At 42.3% G+C, this 14,827-nt stretch overlaps 1 protein-coding gene across 1 annotated transcript; it reads left to right on the forward strand.

The window, feature by feature from the left end:
- Nucleotides 1–1,413: 1,413 nt before the first annotated feature.
- Nucleotides 1,414–13,676, forward strand: LOC126386174 (dynein axonemal heavy chain 12-like). Its single transcript, XM_050038343.1, has 12 exons — nucleotides 1,414–1,553; nucleotides 3,209–3,261; nucleotides 3,711–3,845; nucleotides 3,948–4,106; nucleotides 4,417–4,662; nucleotides 5,027–5,198; nucleotides 5,327–5,432; nucleotides 5,607–5,786; nucleotides 7,960–8,088; nucleotides 8,360–8,488; nucleotides 10,069–10,222; nucleotides 10,302–13,676. Exons 1-12 carry the CDS (start codon nucleotides 1,414–1,416, stop codon nucleotides 10,475–10,477), a joined length of 1,779 nt encoding a protein of 592 aa, XP_049894300.1. The 3' UTR covers nucleotides 10,478–13,676.
- Nucleotides 13,677–14,827: the final 1,151 nt, after the last annotated feature.

Here is a 14,827-nt window from a genome sequence, read left to right on the forward strand (position 1 = left end):
GATTCCATCCATCCATTTTCAACCCCTTATCCGAAGTTGGGCCGTGGGCGCAGCAGGCCAAGCAAAGCACCCCAGACGTCCCTCTCCACAGCAACACTTTCCAGCTCCTCCTGGGGGACCCTGAGGTGTTCCCAGGCCAGATGAGATATGTAATCCCTCCAGTGTGTTCTGGGTCTGCCCCGGGGCCTCCTACCAGTGGGAGGCGCCCAGAACACCTCCAACAGGAGGCGTTCAGGAGGATCCTGATCAGATGCCAGAATCACCTCAACTGACCCCTTTCAATGCAAAGGAGCAGCGGCTCTACTCCCGAGCTCCCTCCAGATGTCTGAGCTCCTTACCCTATCTCTAAGGCTGAGCCCAGACACCCTAAAGGGGAAACTCGTTTCGGCAGCTTGTATCTGCGATCTCATTCTTTTGGTCACTACCCAGAGCTCATGACCATAGGTGAGGGTTGGGACATAGATGGACCAGTAAATCAAAAGCTTTGCCTTCTGGCTCAGCTCCCTCTTCACCACGATGGTCCAGTTCAGCGCCTGCAGCATTGCAGATGCCGGGCCAAGCCGCTGATCCATCTCACGCTCCATTCTACCCTCACTCATGAGCAAGAGATACCTGAACTTCCACGCTTGGGGCGGTAACTCACTCCCAACCTGGAGGGGGAAATCCACCGCATTCCAGCAGAGAACCATGGGTTCAGATTTGGAGGTGCTGACTCATCCAGACCGCTTCACACTAGGCTGCAAACCACCCCAATGCATGCTGGAGGTCACGGCCATGTTGGCTGATACCAGTGTCTTGCTGATATTATCGTGCATCCCTATGGTACACATTTGTGAATTGTCTTCTGTGATCTACAGCTATTAAAGTCCAACAAAAACTTCCACAGATGGATGACAGTTACGAGTTAGAATGTCATCACACCTAAACAAGTGGCTTTTAAGATGCTTTATAAAGTTGTGCACTGATATTGCCAAGATTTTACACCACCCTAGAGCCAAGGAGCAAGTTTGGACAGAAATGCTCGTCCAACTTTGTGGCAACAGTTTGTGTTTGTCCCTTTCCTGTTTCAACATGACAGCACCCTCCGTGCACAGAGTCAGGTCCACAGAGAAATGTTTTTCCCAGTTTGGTGTGGAAGAACTTCACTGGCGTGCACTGCGCTCTGACCTCTCTGCTGAATGCGAGCAAATCCCTGCAGCCACGTTCAAATATGTGGTGGAAAACCTCCAACTAGCAGAGTGGAGAGTGATATGACAGCAGATTAATGCTCACGGGTTTGGAATCACACTGTTTCACTGCTCCAGGGTCCATATACTGCAGTGTACACAGTGTACAAACACTGACCTGCTGATCTCATATAAGTTCATTGAAATACGCATTTTCAAACAGGGCCAGGACGTTTATGTGGACACCATGGAGTTTGTGCAGATTCGAACAGAGGATGAGGACGAGGATGATGATGCAGTGACTCAGTACATGATTGAACAAAGTCTGCTGGAGAGCAACAAACAGAAAGAAACCCACAGAGACTCCACGACACGAGACAACACGAGGTCAGTCTGACAGAAACAAAGGTCACAAATGATTCTCTCAGATGTTTGGTGCTGTTGGGAGAAGTTTGCCTTTGGGGAGAGATTTAAGGGTTAAGGTCAGGGGGAAAAGGACTTTCTGACTAAAAAAGAAAGACTGCTCGTAGAGTCAGTCTGATTTCTATTAGTTTACAAATGATGTTGCATGAATTCTGCAGCAAAGATGGTGACGACGGTGCAGAACGTTGCGCAGGAGCTTAAGTTTTTGAAACAGACACAGAAAATCCACCAGGGTTTTTAAGATGCTGACATGATAGTAGTCCAGTTAAAGCTGTAGTTGGTTACTTTTATAAACGTTTTTTCATATTTACTGAAAAGCACAAAATGACAGATAATCTGTGAAAAAAAAAAAACATTCTCCTCTGTCTATGCTGTAGCCTTGTTGCACTCAGAACCGAGGAATCTCTACCGCAGCTGTCAATCACTGCTTGTGAAGTGTGGTCAAACTGTCAAAGTAGACAGTGCAGATCAAATATGAATCAAGATACTGTTCCTGCATTGCCTATTTCTCACCTCAAATGTTTTCAGAAACATATTTCAGTGTACCGTTTAGCTGTAAAATGGGAAAGTTTGTAACCCAGCAGCCATATTGACAACTGTCAAGCTGAAAGAAAACATCGCCCAGACCAACTTTCTCATTTTACAGCTAAACAGTACGTTAAAATATGTTGCTGAAAACAGAATCTTGATTCATATTTGATCTGCCCTGCCTAGTTTTACTGTTTGACAGCAGTTCACAGAGCAATTGACGTGATTGACAGCTGTATTAGAGATTCCTCAGCTCCGATTGGTTGTTGCTGACAGTGCTGTCGCCTGATTGGAACATGTGCCATTAGAAACAGTAGGAAGAGGAGGAGGGACATGATTTTTTCACAGACTATCTATCTCATGAACTTCTTTCAGAATATATTGACAGTTTCAGCAAAGATGACACAAAGTAGTTTTCATAAAAGTTACCAACTGGAGCTTTAACCTCTTCTCTGGAGCAGCTAAAACAGTGGTTCCCAACTGGTGGGTAGTGGTCCAAAAGTGGATCGCGGGTCCATTCTGAATGGACCCCAAGTGACTCACAAACACGTCAAGTTTATAAAAAACACTTCTTGAGTACAGTGAATTTCCCGTACAGAGTTTTTGTTTTAAGTGCCGTATCCTGCTATAGAATGAAGGAATAACCGACAGCTATGGCCAAATGTAAGTATGACGCTGAATATATTAAACTGTGTGGACCTTGAGCTAATGACTAAGGAGAAATCTGGACCTCATGGCTGGACCAGTTGGGAACCACTAAGCTGAAAGACCCAAGCTGGCAGATCTGAGATCGGTCTTAGAGGACAATAAGGAGTTAAAAGTTCAAAATCTGGTGGAAAAAGTGAAGCTGTTGTTCTTTAATTAAATAATACTTTATATTCTAAAAGAGGCTGTGAGGCTTAAATCTATAAGAAATTAAGATGATCAGAGTTGAAATAAGTTGCACCGTATCTAAAGTTTGGGCCTCATGTTGAAATTTTTCAGCTACATCTACCTTTTGTATTGAATTATCCCCGGCAGGTAAAACTCAGATGATGTTTCCTGATCAGTTTAACACAACTTTGTTTAGTTAGTGTGATTTTCACCCACAGCTCCAAGCCTGAGGCTGCAGGCGGCAGCGCGATCTTCACTGCTATAAGACAAGGTGAGGGGGGAGGATACAAGGCTTGTAACAAGGTGAATGCTTTTGCTGATTTACGGTAAACAAATATAAATTAAAAAAATACCCTTAGAAAGTTTTCATGACAGATTTTACAGATTTAGTGAACTTTAAGGTGTCTTAATAGTTCACTTCTTTCTGACTGTCCCTTAAAGTCCAACTGAAATTACAGCACATATCTGCTCTGTGAATCACCTGTCCTGTGTTCTTATTGTGAAAATTTAGAAACCACACGGGAGAACAGTACATTTACACACGCGGACATTATGTTATACTCCAAAAACAGCCTAAATGTAATTCCAGTTGGACTTTAAAATCTAGTTTGTTTGTTTTTTTGTCAGTTATTAAATGTCTGACACTGGCCGCTCCTCGCATTAATATGAAAAGAGATGAAAGCTGATCTATTTACTGTCACTGTCCCTTCATCTCTGCAGGTAACGAGAAGCTCCTGAAGGATCTGAGCGTCCGACAGAAAGATAAGTTTTCACAGACAGACAGCCGAGGTTGGACTCCTCTCCACGAAGCAGCAGCTCAGAGTAACCACACTATCCTGGAGCTCACGTTCAAAGGTTTGTATCTGCTTTTTAATAATTCAGCTTCACATTAACATAAAACCCTGTTTATGACACAGACGTTAATTAAATCAAACAGTGAAGCATCCTGTTCTGCAGTTTCAGGCCGAGACTCCATGGAGAGTCGTACTCTGCGTGGTCAGACTCCTCTCTACGTGGCAGTGGAAGCAGGTATGGTGGAAAACGCCTCCTTCCTCCTCCAACACGGAGCCAAGCCGGACAGCGAGGACCAAGACCAGGACTCTCCGCTGCTTGTAGGTACGCTGACCAACGATTCACTGCCTCAAAGCCTGTTAAGATCTTTTGTTTGTCTGTCACAGTGTAGTCTGAAATCTAAACATATGTCTTGAGCAGATCAAGGTGCATTTTTATTGATTGGCATCTGTCCATCTATACCAACTTTGTAAAGTTACTGTGACAGGAGGAAGTTACAGGCTTTTGTGGCCAATTTGGTGAATTCAGGAAGAGATTAAAGATTGAAACTCTTGACCTTGGAGACAAAACAAACTAATCTCACCACACGTAAGGTGCATTTACATGACCCTTAATATTCCCTATCATTCTACAGCAATCCGCTCAGAGCGCACTGACCTGATCAAGCTGCTGCTCCATCAGGGCTCCAGGGTGAACCAGCAGGGCTGCTACGGCCGCCGCCCCCTCCATGAGGCCGCACGGCTGGGCAAAGCGGAGCTGGTGACTCTGCTGCTGGATGCCGGAGCGCAGCCGGACCCTGCCAGCCACTACGGCCTCACGCCGCTCGCTCTGGCCGCTCAGGCAGGACATGTGGAGGTGGTGGAGACTCTGCTGAGGAGAGGTGAGAGAGCAAGGATGTCTTTTTAGTATTAGTCTCACTAGTCATATTTATATTAACATTATCTCTTTAAAATCAGACATGATGCATTAAAATTTCCACTGTTAAGTGATGGCAGTGGGATCTGGTGTTAGGGACTGTATGAAAATTATTAGGGTGTGGAGGGGGTTGAAATATTCAACTTTTCAAAAAAGGCCTGCAGCACTGATATTTCCATGGGACCCTCCTGTCGATATTTTAAAATAATATTCTATACTCATATTGAGTCAGTGCAATTGGTTTGGTTTTAGCAATGGGATCAAATAGGTATTTTCACAACGTACTGTCTCTTATTGAACTAAATCCCCTCCTGATGTTTGTCCTGCAGGAGCAGACGTCCTGTCCCAGGCGCAGGACGAGGCCTCCATCTTGTACGAGGCGTCTTTGACTGGAGATCCAGCTCTCATCAGTCTGTTGCTGGAATTTGGCGCTGACGCTAATGTGGCCAAACTCACAGGACACATGCCGATCCACCGCGTCGCACAAAGAGGGCACCTGCAGTAAATGTTAAACACTACATCATATCTCATGAGCTCAACATTTGTTTTGTTTTATTCTGCAAAGTCGTTAAAAACTACATCATCAGATAAGGTTTGTGTGTGTGTGTGTGTGTGTGTTTGTCCCTCAGAGCTCTGAAGCTGCTGATTCCTGTCACTTCTAAGGAAGAAGTAAACGACAGCGGGATGAGTCCTCTACACTCTGCTGCTGCAGGAGGACACACAGACTGCATCAAGGTGTGTGTGTGTGTGTGTGTGTGTGTTTTATCAGCCAAGATCAGTGTTGGAATGTAACTAAGTATATTTACTTAAGCACAGCAGCTTACATACTGTAAGTAGAAAGATTAGGTACTTGTACTCTATGCAGAATGATCCATATTCTAAAATGGACCATTCCCAAACTCCCATCAGACCTTGCTGGATGCAGGTTATGACCCAAACTACATGCTCCTTTCCTGGGTTCGCCGTAACTATGACGACGAGAGGAAGTCAGCGCTCTTCTTTGCTGTCTTGAATAACGACGTGCCGTCAACCAAACTGCTGCTGGAGGCCGGGGCGATGCCCAACCAAGACCCAGTCAAATGTTTGCAGGTATGTGTGTGTGAGACTTCCTTTGTAGCATTAGAATAGCTGCCCCCTTCACATATACACCAATTAGCCAAAACATTAAAACCACTGGCTGGTGAAGTGAATATCACTGATCATTTTGTCACAATGCAGTGTTCTACTAGGAAACCTTGACATTCATGTTGATGCCACATGACACACTCCAACCACCCAAACGCTCTTGCAGACCAAGTACACTCCCTAGTGACAATGACACTCCCTGATACCAGCAGTCAAATAGCTCAAGGCATCAACCTGGTCTCCAGATATCCCATATCCCAATCTGATCGAACATCCATGGAACGTGCCGGTACCCTAGAGGTACCCCTGATACAAGGTAGGGCTTCCTAAGATCAGACTTGGCTCTGACCTTTCGAGGCATGGACCTAGGACCTCTGGGGGCTGTACCAGCATGGATGCTTGATCAGATTGGGATCTGGGGAATTTACCTGAACAGTTTGTGGCATGGTGCATTGTCCTGGTACTGGGGCCACTGTCAACAAGGAATGCTGTTGCCATGAGGGGGTGTTCTTGGTCTGCAACGGTGTTCGGGTGGGTGGAATGTGTCGAGTGGTATCCACATGAATGCCAGGAACACAGGTTTCCCAGTAGAACGTTGTATTGTAACAAGATGATGAATTTTAATCACTTCAACTGTCAGTGGTTTTAATGTTGTGGCTGATCGGTATATTGATCCAATAGTAAATCCTCATTTAGATTTAATTTACGAATGCATCACTTAAGCGGCTGATCAACGGTCTGGCACTGGTCACAACTTGTTCCTGCTCCCTGGTTGTGGCCCGTGAAGCTAATTCGTGGATTGATCACACGACTAGGCTAATAGAGTAATGACAATGTTATTGAATGTGTACATGTTATCAGTGTGGATGCTTCAGTGAACTTCTACCTACTCTCTGAGAGTAAGACGAGAACATCAATCTCATGTCTGTGTGTTTAGCTCAGAACTGCTTTTGGGTCCTGGTTAGCTTAGCTTAGCATAAAGACTGAAAGCAGGGGGAACTGTTAGCCTGGCTCTGTCTGCAGTTGAAAACTTCACCTACCAAAACCTCTAAACTCTCTGATTGTATCTCCTTTGTTTAGTCAGCACATATATACACCGATCAGCCAAAACATTAAAACCACTGACAGGTGAAATCAATAACATTGATTATCTTGTTACAATGGATTGTTCTGCTGGGAAACCTTTGGTTCTGGCATATATGTGGATGCTACTTGATATGCTCCACTCACCTAAACACCATTGCAGACCAAGCAAACCCCCTCATGGCAACAGTACTCCCAGACGGCAGTGGCCCCCCAGCAGGACAATGCGCCATGCCACATCGTACAAACTGCTCAGGAATGGCCCAAGGAACATGACAAAGAGCTCAAGGCATCAACCTGGCCTCCACATTCCCCAGTCCCCAATCCCACTGAGCATCTGTGGGACATGCCAGTACCCCAGATATACTGCACATCCACGGGGGGGCCTCTACAGATTGGACATAGCTTTGACATGTCAAGGTATGGACACAGGTAGTCTGGGGATGCCCTGTGGTGTCTGGCATCAGGGTCTTCACGGCAGATCCTTTGAGTCCTGTGGGTTGCAAGATGACATACCAGCATGTCCCAAGGATGCTTGATCAGATTTGGACCTTGAACTCTTTGTCATGTTCTTCAGGCCATTCCTGAGCAGTTTTTGCAGTGTGGCATGACACATTGTCCTGCTGGGGGGGCTACTGCCATTGGGGAGTGATGTTGCCATGAGGGGGTTTGCTTGGTCTGCAGTGGTATTTGGGTGCTGCGTGTCAAGTGGCATCCACATGAAGGCTAGGACCACAAGTTTCCCAGCAGAACATTGCATTGTAACAAGATAATCAATATTATTTACTTCACCTGTCAGTGGTTTTAATGTTTTGGCTGATCAGTCTAAAACAGTTTGTGGCTTTATGTGCGGGGACTATTTTGTTTTAAACAATCAATCAACGCAGTGACTGTGTTCAGTTTTCCGGAAGCTTGCTGTCACAGTGACATTGCCAGGTTTGGTTCCACTGTGCCTGTACAAGAACCAACAACAAAACCTGAAATAGTTCAAGAAATAGTTCCACCAATGATGGAGATGTTGTGAGTGCACCAGTTGTTGAACTGTGTCTTTCAGATTGCTCTGCGTGTGGGCAACTATGAGATGATCGACCTGTTGCTGAGGTTTGGAGCCAACGTCAACTATTACTGCAAAGTAAACACAACCCACTTCCCCTCAGCCATGCAGTACGCTTTTAAGGACGAGGTAAACTGTTGCTCTTATTATTATTGCTACTAAGGGCCTGTTCATTATTAATGAGAGGGGAGGGGGTGGTGCAACAAAGGGGAGGCTAGTCAAATAATTTTTTAAGCACTGGGGAGGGACTAATGATTTTATTTTGGGTAAGGGGAGGGGCATACAATTTTAAATGGCTGTATCTTGCATTTAACAATTTAAAAAAAAAAATTCTGTTAGTACAGTTGTCACCGTATTTCATCTGGCCTGCTTTGTGTTTGTGTGTGTGTGTGTGTGTTAGGTGATTCTCAGGATGCTGTGTAAATATGGTTATGATGTGGGGCGCTGTTTTGACTGTCCCTATGGCAGCGGCTCCCACATCCCTGAAGACTATGAAGGATGGAGCAACTCTGTGATCAAAGACACCATGGTAATGAACTCCAGTTTATCAGACTGGGGGGGGGGGGGGGGGGGGGGTCCATGCTGTAGAGCTTGTTACACCACAAAACCAAAGAGGTGCCTTTGCATGCCTTGCATGTAGTTTTTAAATTCCTTTTTGACATAGAAAGTACTTATTGGTGCAGGATTAAAGGTCCAGTGTGCAAGATTTCGGGGGGATGTATTGGCAGAAATGGAATATATAAACTAGTCCATACCCGTTGGTAGCTTTGTCACCTTCTACCTATGCCAATCCTCAATGCCTATGTGCAGTTTCACATAGATTGACCACATCAGTGAGTAGAAAAACGTGGGACAGACAGAATGACTGACTGACGGAATGACACACTGACAGTTTCTGTGATTATGTACAGCATACCATACCATGACTTAGTCATACCAAGAATTAGAAAAAAACAACAACTTTCGGCCACAGGGGGAGCCACAGCGATCGGTCATATTTTAGCCATTTTTAGGCATTTTTCTGTTGTTATAGCGCCACCCAGTTTCCAATTAGTTACATTTCTCCAGTCACCTTGAGGCGGAAAATGGCGGAAATTCTATATAGCTGGAAGTTATGGGTTCTTGAAGCAACTTTGTTCCTCATGAGGAGAGGCATCTCTGTGCAAAGTTTCACGTCTCTACGACATACGGGGCATGAGATATGTCCATTCAAAGTTTGCAATTTCAATCGGTTGCTATAGCGCCCCCCTTTACCCAATTGATGTAATATTGCTTCATTCACATCCTCCCATGACCCTCTACCACTGTGCCAAATTTCACATGGATTGACCAAGTCAGTGAGGAGAATGTTTTTGTTACCTTACAATGAGATGTTTGTATCTACATTGGGAGGGGAATCTCGTCTATGGAGATCACCATGTTGCACCGCCATGTTTCTACAGTAGCCCAGAACGGACAAACTAAACTGGCTCTAGATGAGCCCATTTGCATTTTCACAGTAGCCACTGTAGATAGCGCCCTGAGAATGTTAAAAAAAAAATTATTGTTTGTCAAACTGCTTTAGTCAGTGACTTCCTGGTTTTATTTTGGAGAGGAAGAGACCTCTGCAGATAATTCGGCTCATGGGAAAAATATCTGAACAATGAACACTGACGGAATTCCAAAAAAAGTTTATAAACACCCAAAAAGACTTTGGGGAAAATCCGGTGCAGAAAGGGTGTCAGTTTTGTTTCAACATTGACACACAGTGTCTTTTATTTCTATCAAAATAAAGGACAAATGATTATGTTCTACATATTGAGGGGTACGTATGCCTTTTTGTACTGATATGCGTTCACAATTTGTTGTTTTTAGGTTTTCATTTTAATTTTCTGTATGTACTGAACTGCCTGTCACATGTGTTAAACCAAATTCTCCATCATCTGAAACCATCTCTCCTGCAGAATGTACTCTCCTCACAGTCAGCAGCTGCTCCTGTTTGTTTTGTCAGATTCATTAATAATTTGAATCATGCAGTCATGACAGGAAGTGTGCAGGATGGTGTTGATTTAAACACACTGAAGGTCATCCAGACCCACCTTTACATGTGTTGACCTCCTGTCAGTGCAGTTCTGTGAGGTGATCACCGTCTCGTGGCTGACGCACCTCTCAGGTGAGATGGTCCGCATCCTGTTTGACTACCTGGATCACGTGACCATGTGCTCCAAGCTGAAGGCGGCTGTGATGGAGCAGAAGCAGTGGCCTGAGATCTGCAGGCTGCAGGGTAAGTTCAGTTAAACTTCATCAGTCCCTTTTCTGACTGTGGTCTTCATTCACCTGTGTTTCCTCCTCTTCCTCTGCAGAAAACGCCCGCAGTCTGAAGCATCTCTGTCGTCTGAAGATCCGTCGTTGTCTCGGTCGCCTCCGTCTGAGATCTGCTGTCTTCATGAGCTTCCTGCCGTTGCCGGAGCGATTGAAGGATTACATCCGGTACCGGGAGTACGACCTGTACAACCGGCAGAGCAGCACCCCGGGGTGACGGATTCAATTCAGAGACAGTTACATATGAACATATAAAAAATCAAAATTACACTTAAAGTCACTTTTTTTCTGCTTGTTAACTTATTTTCCGCACCTTACACCTATTTAATAGTTTTTAATGTATTTTTTTATTAAAAAAAAAGTTTTCCCCTCTCGAAAGACAGTGTGTTATAATTGTGTATGGAGTCATATGAGTGCCATAAAAAATATAAATCTGTAAAAGAATAAGACATTCATTTTGAATTAAGAAGATAATAATTTTGATTTAAAAAAAAAAATCAAAATTAAAATGTGGAAATATAAAGAGAAATAAAAGAATAAATAAATTAGGTAATAAAAAGACAAAATTAAAAACAGAATTGTGAGCATTTTCATTTATTTTCACTTTTTTCTTCTTTTATTATTATATATATTTCTTTATATGTTTAAAAAAAATTACTTTTTGCATATAAATTGCTTTATTTTTTTCTGTAGGCCTTTACTTTCTGTAGTTTATTTGATTTCGTGTTATATTTATTTATTTTTATCACTATTATTTATTTTCTCCATTGCTTTTACTTTTTTTGTAGTGCTTTCCCTATTTTTTCTTTTTTACCTATTTATTTTTTTAAATTGATTTATTTATTGTTTTATTTATTTCTCTTTATATTTCCACAGTTAAATATTTTATTTACTCTTTTATTTATTCCTCCTTTTATTTCCAGATTCATTTTCATATTCTTTTACAGAGAGTTTTAAAGTTTATTGTATTTTATTTATTTATTTATTCATTTTGTGGCACTTCTATGGCTCCATAATTTGTCTATATTTTCATAAAACATAAAAGCAACCAGTGTCTGAAAGTCAAATACAGATTGGGAGTGCACAATCCAACGTGAAGTCTTGTTTCCATAAAATTATTGAAAATAGAAAATAACAGAATGATGCCAACAACAAATAATTGTCTCATGTTTGTTGCAGATATAATTTTGTCAGATCGTCAGTGTTTGTATTTTATTATCACATTTGACAACACGTGAATTACAGTTTGTCAATATTTCATAACACTTTGATGCTGCTGAAATGAAATAAATGATAATTTATTGACCTGTTTGTTGACTGTTAATAATGGTGACACTAAGAATCTGCACAGGCCAGATATTTGCATCTGTTTTAAAGTAAATATTGTTTTACCATCAGGAGATCTTAACTACCAGCTGCTGAAAATTTGAATCCTGTTGATATCAGGAAAAAATCCTCACTTTGTACACAAGAAAATGTCCAGATGGTTCAAAACAACACTAAGATAATGACAGAGGTGTTTTGTTTCAGGATGTTGTGGATTTCTTTCTCCCCCCAGTGGCCAAAAGAGTCATTTATATTCTCCTTTTTATTTTTCAGATAACATTGGCCAGTTTAAAATCCATTTTGCACCCCATGTCAGCGTGGGTTTCCTCCAGGTACTCCAGCTTCCTCCCACAGTCCAAAGACATGCAGGTTAATTGGTGACTCTAAATTGTCCGTAGGTGTGAATGTGAGTGTGAATGGTTGTCTGTCTGTATGTGTCAGTCCTGTGATAGTCTGGTGACCTGTCCACGGTGTACCCTGCCTCTTGCCCAGTGTCAGCTGGGATAGGCTCCAGCCCCCCCGTGACCCCTAACAGGATACGCGGTTACGCAAAATGAATGAATGAATGAATGAATGAATGAACAGGTGGAAATGGGCTTCCATGATAAAGTGCCCTGGTGGACTGCAGGCTTAAAGGTCAACTCTCAAGTACTTCTACATATGGAATAAAAAGTTGTACAAAGCCTTTTATGGCTTCAGAGGGAGGTGTGCAAAGTCCGATAACTTGCCTCATGTGATGTCACTTGAGTCAGAGCAAGTTTTAAATTGAAAAAAACGAAACAAAACAAGGGGGTATTGAGGCTTAAGGCTCAAGCTGCTACAAGCATAACACAAACAAATCTCTGACCCAACTGTCTGTGGTCTAGTTGCATTCTGGATAATGCAGGGCCAGGTTAACACAATGCTTCGAATAAACAAAATATGTCTGGTTCTGCTGCATCAGTTTTAATACTTTTAAAATAATTGTCCACCGAGAGTCCAACAATGTTATAAGAGTGAAATTGTTGGAGTTCTCTTTTTGAAACTGACCTCAAACTGTCAGGTTGAGATCAGCCAGGAGATCTCTGCTCCATGTTGCTCATTTCCTGTCGTCTCTACACTGCTGACTTTCTAATAAAAACAGCAATAAAATACCCTGAAAATCCTCTAAAAAGATGCAATATCGTGGAAAATAGTGGACTTTTTTCATCCAAATCATATAATGCTTTCTTAAAACTGGTCAAAATCATGATGCTGCATGAACATTTGACTTTAGTGGATGGAAATTCTAAGATGTATTAAATGATACCAAGCCAAGATGTGTCGTTATTACAACAGAGTCCAATTCTAATATGAAATAAAATCCACTGATTCTGATTTATTATCTATAAAGAGCATTGCATTCCCCACAGGAAAAACTAATTGTAGGCCTCAATTATGACGTACTGTCGCATAATTACAAAAAATCTCATTATTACAAGATAAGATCTCAGTTATTTTTCTTTCTGTGAATGAAATGCTTCTCCATAAGTCTCATAACTTTGACTTGGGTGCTCATTTTCCTTCTTTGTAATCTTTCCTTCTGAAATTACTGCACAACAGTTCCCCATGTGATAAAGTTTTGTCTTAAATCTTTGTGCCTGCTCCTTGCTTCTGTCTCGTCCTCACAGAAATGGACTTACACAGAGTGATTTAAGACACAGCCAGTAAGTTCATGTGACCTTGTTGGGTTTGAAAGCCCTGTGATACTTTGTTAGGTGCACTCATACTCCTCTTTAACTGCATTAACTTTTCAATAAACGTTTCAGGAACTCAGCAACATTTTCTCAGGAGGAGCCTGGATCCAGTTTTACCTCTTGCCCCACATTAAGTCTGTTTCCTGATGGTCCAGGATCAGGATCAGGGCAGAATGTGCAGGCCTGCAAACACCAGCTGCCACTTGTCTCGGACTGTAGGAATGCACCTAATGATTATTTTCATTACCGATTATTCTGTTGCCTATTTTCTTGCATAATCAATTAATTGTTTGGTCTAGAAAACGTCAGAGAATGATGAAAAAGGCTCATTGCAGTTTCCCAAAACCTTCGCTGTAGAAAATATTCCCACACACTTACATCTCTGCAGTGTTTCACTTTATTATTGAACTTCGGGTCTATTTGACGTATGCCACACACCTGTGTGCAACCCCGGTGGTAGGAGCTCCACCTCCTGGGAGTTGTAGTTTTTTTATGTCTTTTCCTGTATTCACTGTGTTCTACCCTCTTTCTTGTATTCTGGTGTTGTATGAGAAGACAAGTATGGCTTCCATTTGTCGGCCTCACAGTTTGCCATTCAGTATTAAAAAAACAACAACCTACGACTCCCAGGAGGTGGAGCTTCTAGAGATTGGTTACTTTTACCTGCCTGTCCATTATTACCTCATGTTTGCTCTGATGAGGGTCAAATAGACCCAAAGCTCAACAATAAAGTGAAACACTGCAGAGATGTAAGTGTGCGGAAATCTTTTTCTACCGTTTTGGACTTACTGATGTTTCCAGCACCTTGTCAAGACCAAGCCAGGTGGAGCGTTGGTTGCTCTGCATCAATTTCCGAAAATGTCAAAGACATCTTCAGATATGGAATCCAGGGATATTTGTTTTGCAATCACAGACGACTAAAATAGACCAGAAATCATTCACATGTGAGACACTGGAACCACAGATATTTTTCGTGGATTTTTTTCTTTTAAAAAATGTCTCATATTGATAAATCAATGATCAATTTTGTGGCAGATTAATTTTTTTGTCAGCTGACTGATTAATTGACTAATCATCACAGCTGTGTTTGGGATTGAATTTTATCTAATGTCACTGACATTTATGCAGCTGACCTCCAGGCTAGTAAAACAAGCAAGAGAAACGTGACTTTGAAGCAGCTATAGTTATTTTTTTTAACAATCAACCCTACAAAACTGAGAAAGGTAGTGATGAACCTACAGGATCTGCAGCTCCTCTTGACTTTACAGAGCGTTAATGAACTCCAGCTTGTTGTCCAGCTGTCCAGCTTACCATTTTATTATTTTGGGTCACTTTTATCACTTTCACAGAATTGTTTTCAGTTAAAAAGGCTGTAAAAGAAAAAGAAAAAAGCTGTTGTACACTACCTGCTCAGCACACAGATTATTAGATAGGTAAATTAGAAACTAGCTGAACAGACTGGAGCATTTGGCAGCTAAAGGGACAAATATCATCCTCAGGAGTTGGTGGTGACCAAAACAGAGCTA

This window comes from Epinephelus moara, chromosome 24, assembly GCF_006386435.1.
Source record: "Epinephelus moara isolate mb chromosome 24, YSFRI_EMoa_1.0, whole genome shotgun sequence".
Classification (NCBI taxonomy): Eukaryota; Metazoa; Chordata; class Actinopteri; order Perciformes; family Serranidae; genus Epinephelus; species Epinephelus moara.

Bases quoted from the DNA above. Each gene is read 5' to 3' on its own strand.
- LOC126386174 (XM_050038343.1), top strand. From the start codon at position 1,414: ATGGAGTTTGTGCAGATTCGAACAGAGGATGAGGACGAGGATGATGAT. The intron at 1,554-3,208 runs GTCAGTCTGACA...TTTCACCCACAG, and splicing joins ACGACACGAGACAACACGAG to CTCCAAGCCTGAGGCTGCAG. The intron at 5,199-5,326 runs GTAAATGTTAAA...TTTGTCCCTCAG, and splicing joins GCACAAAGAGGGCACCTGCA to AGCTCTGAAGCTGCTGATTC.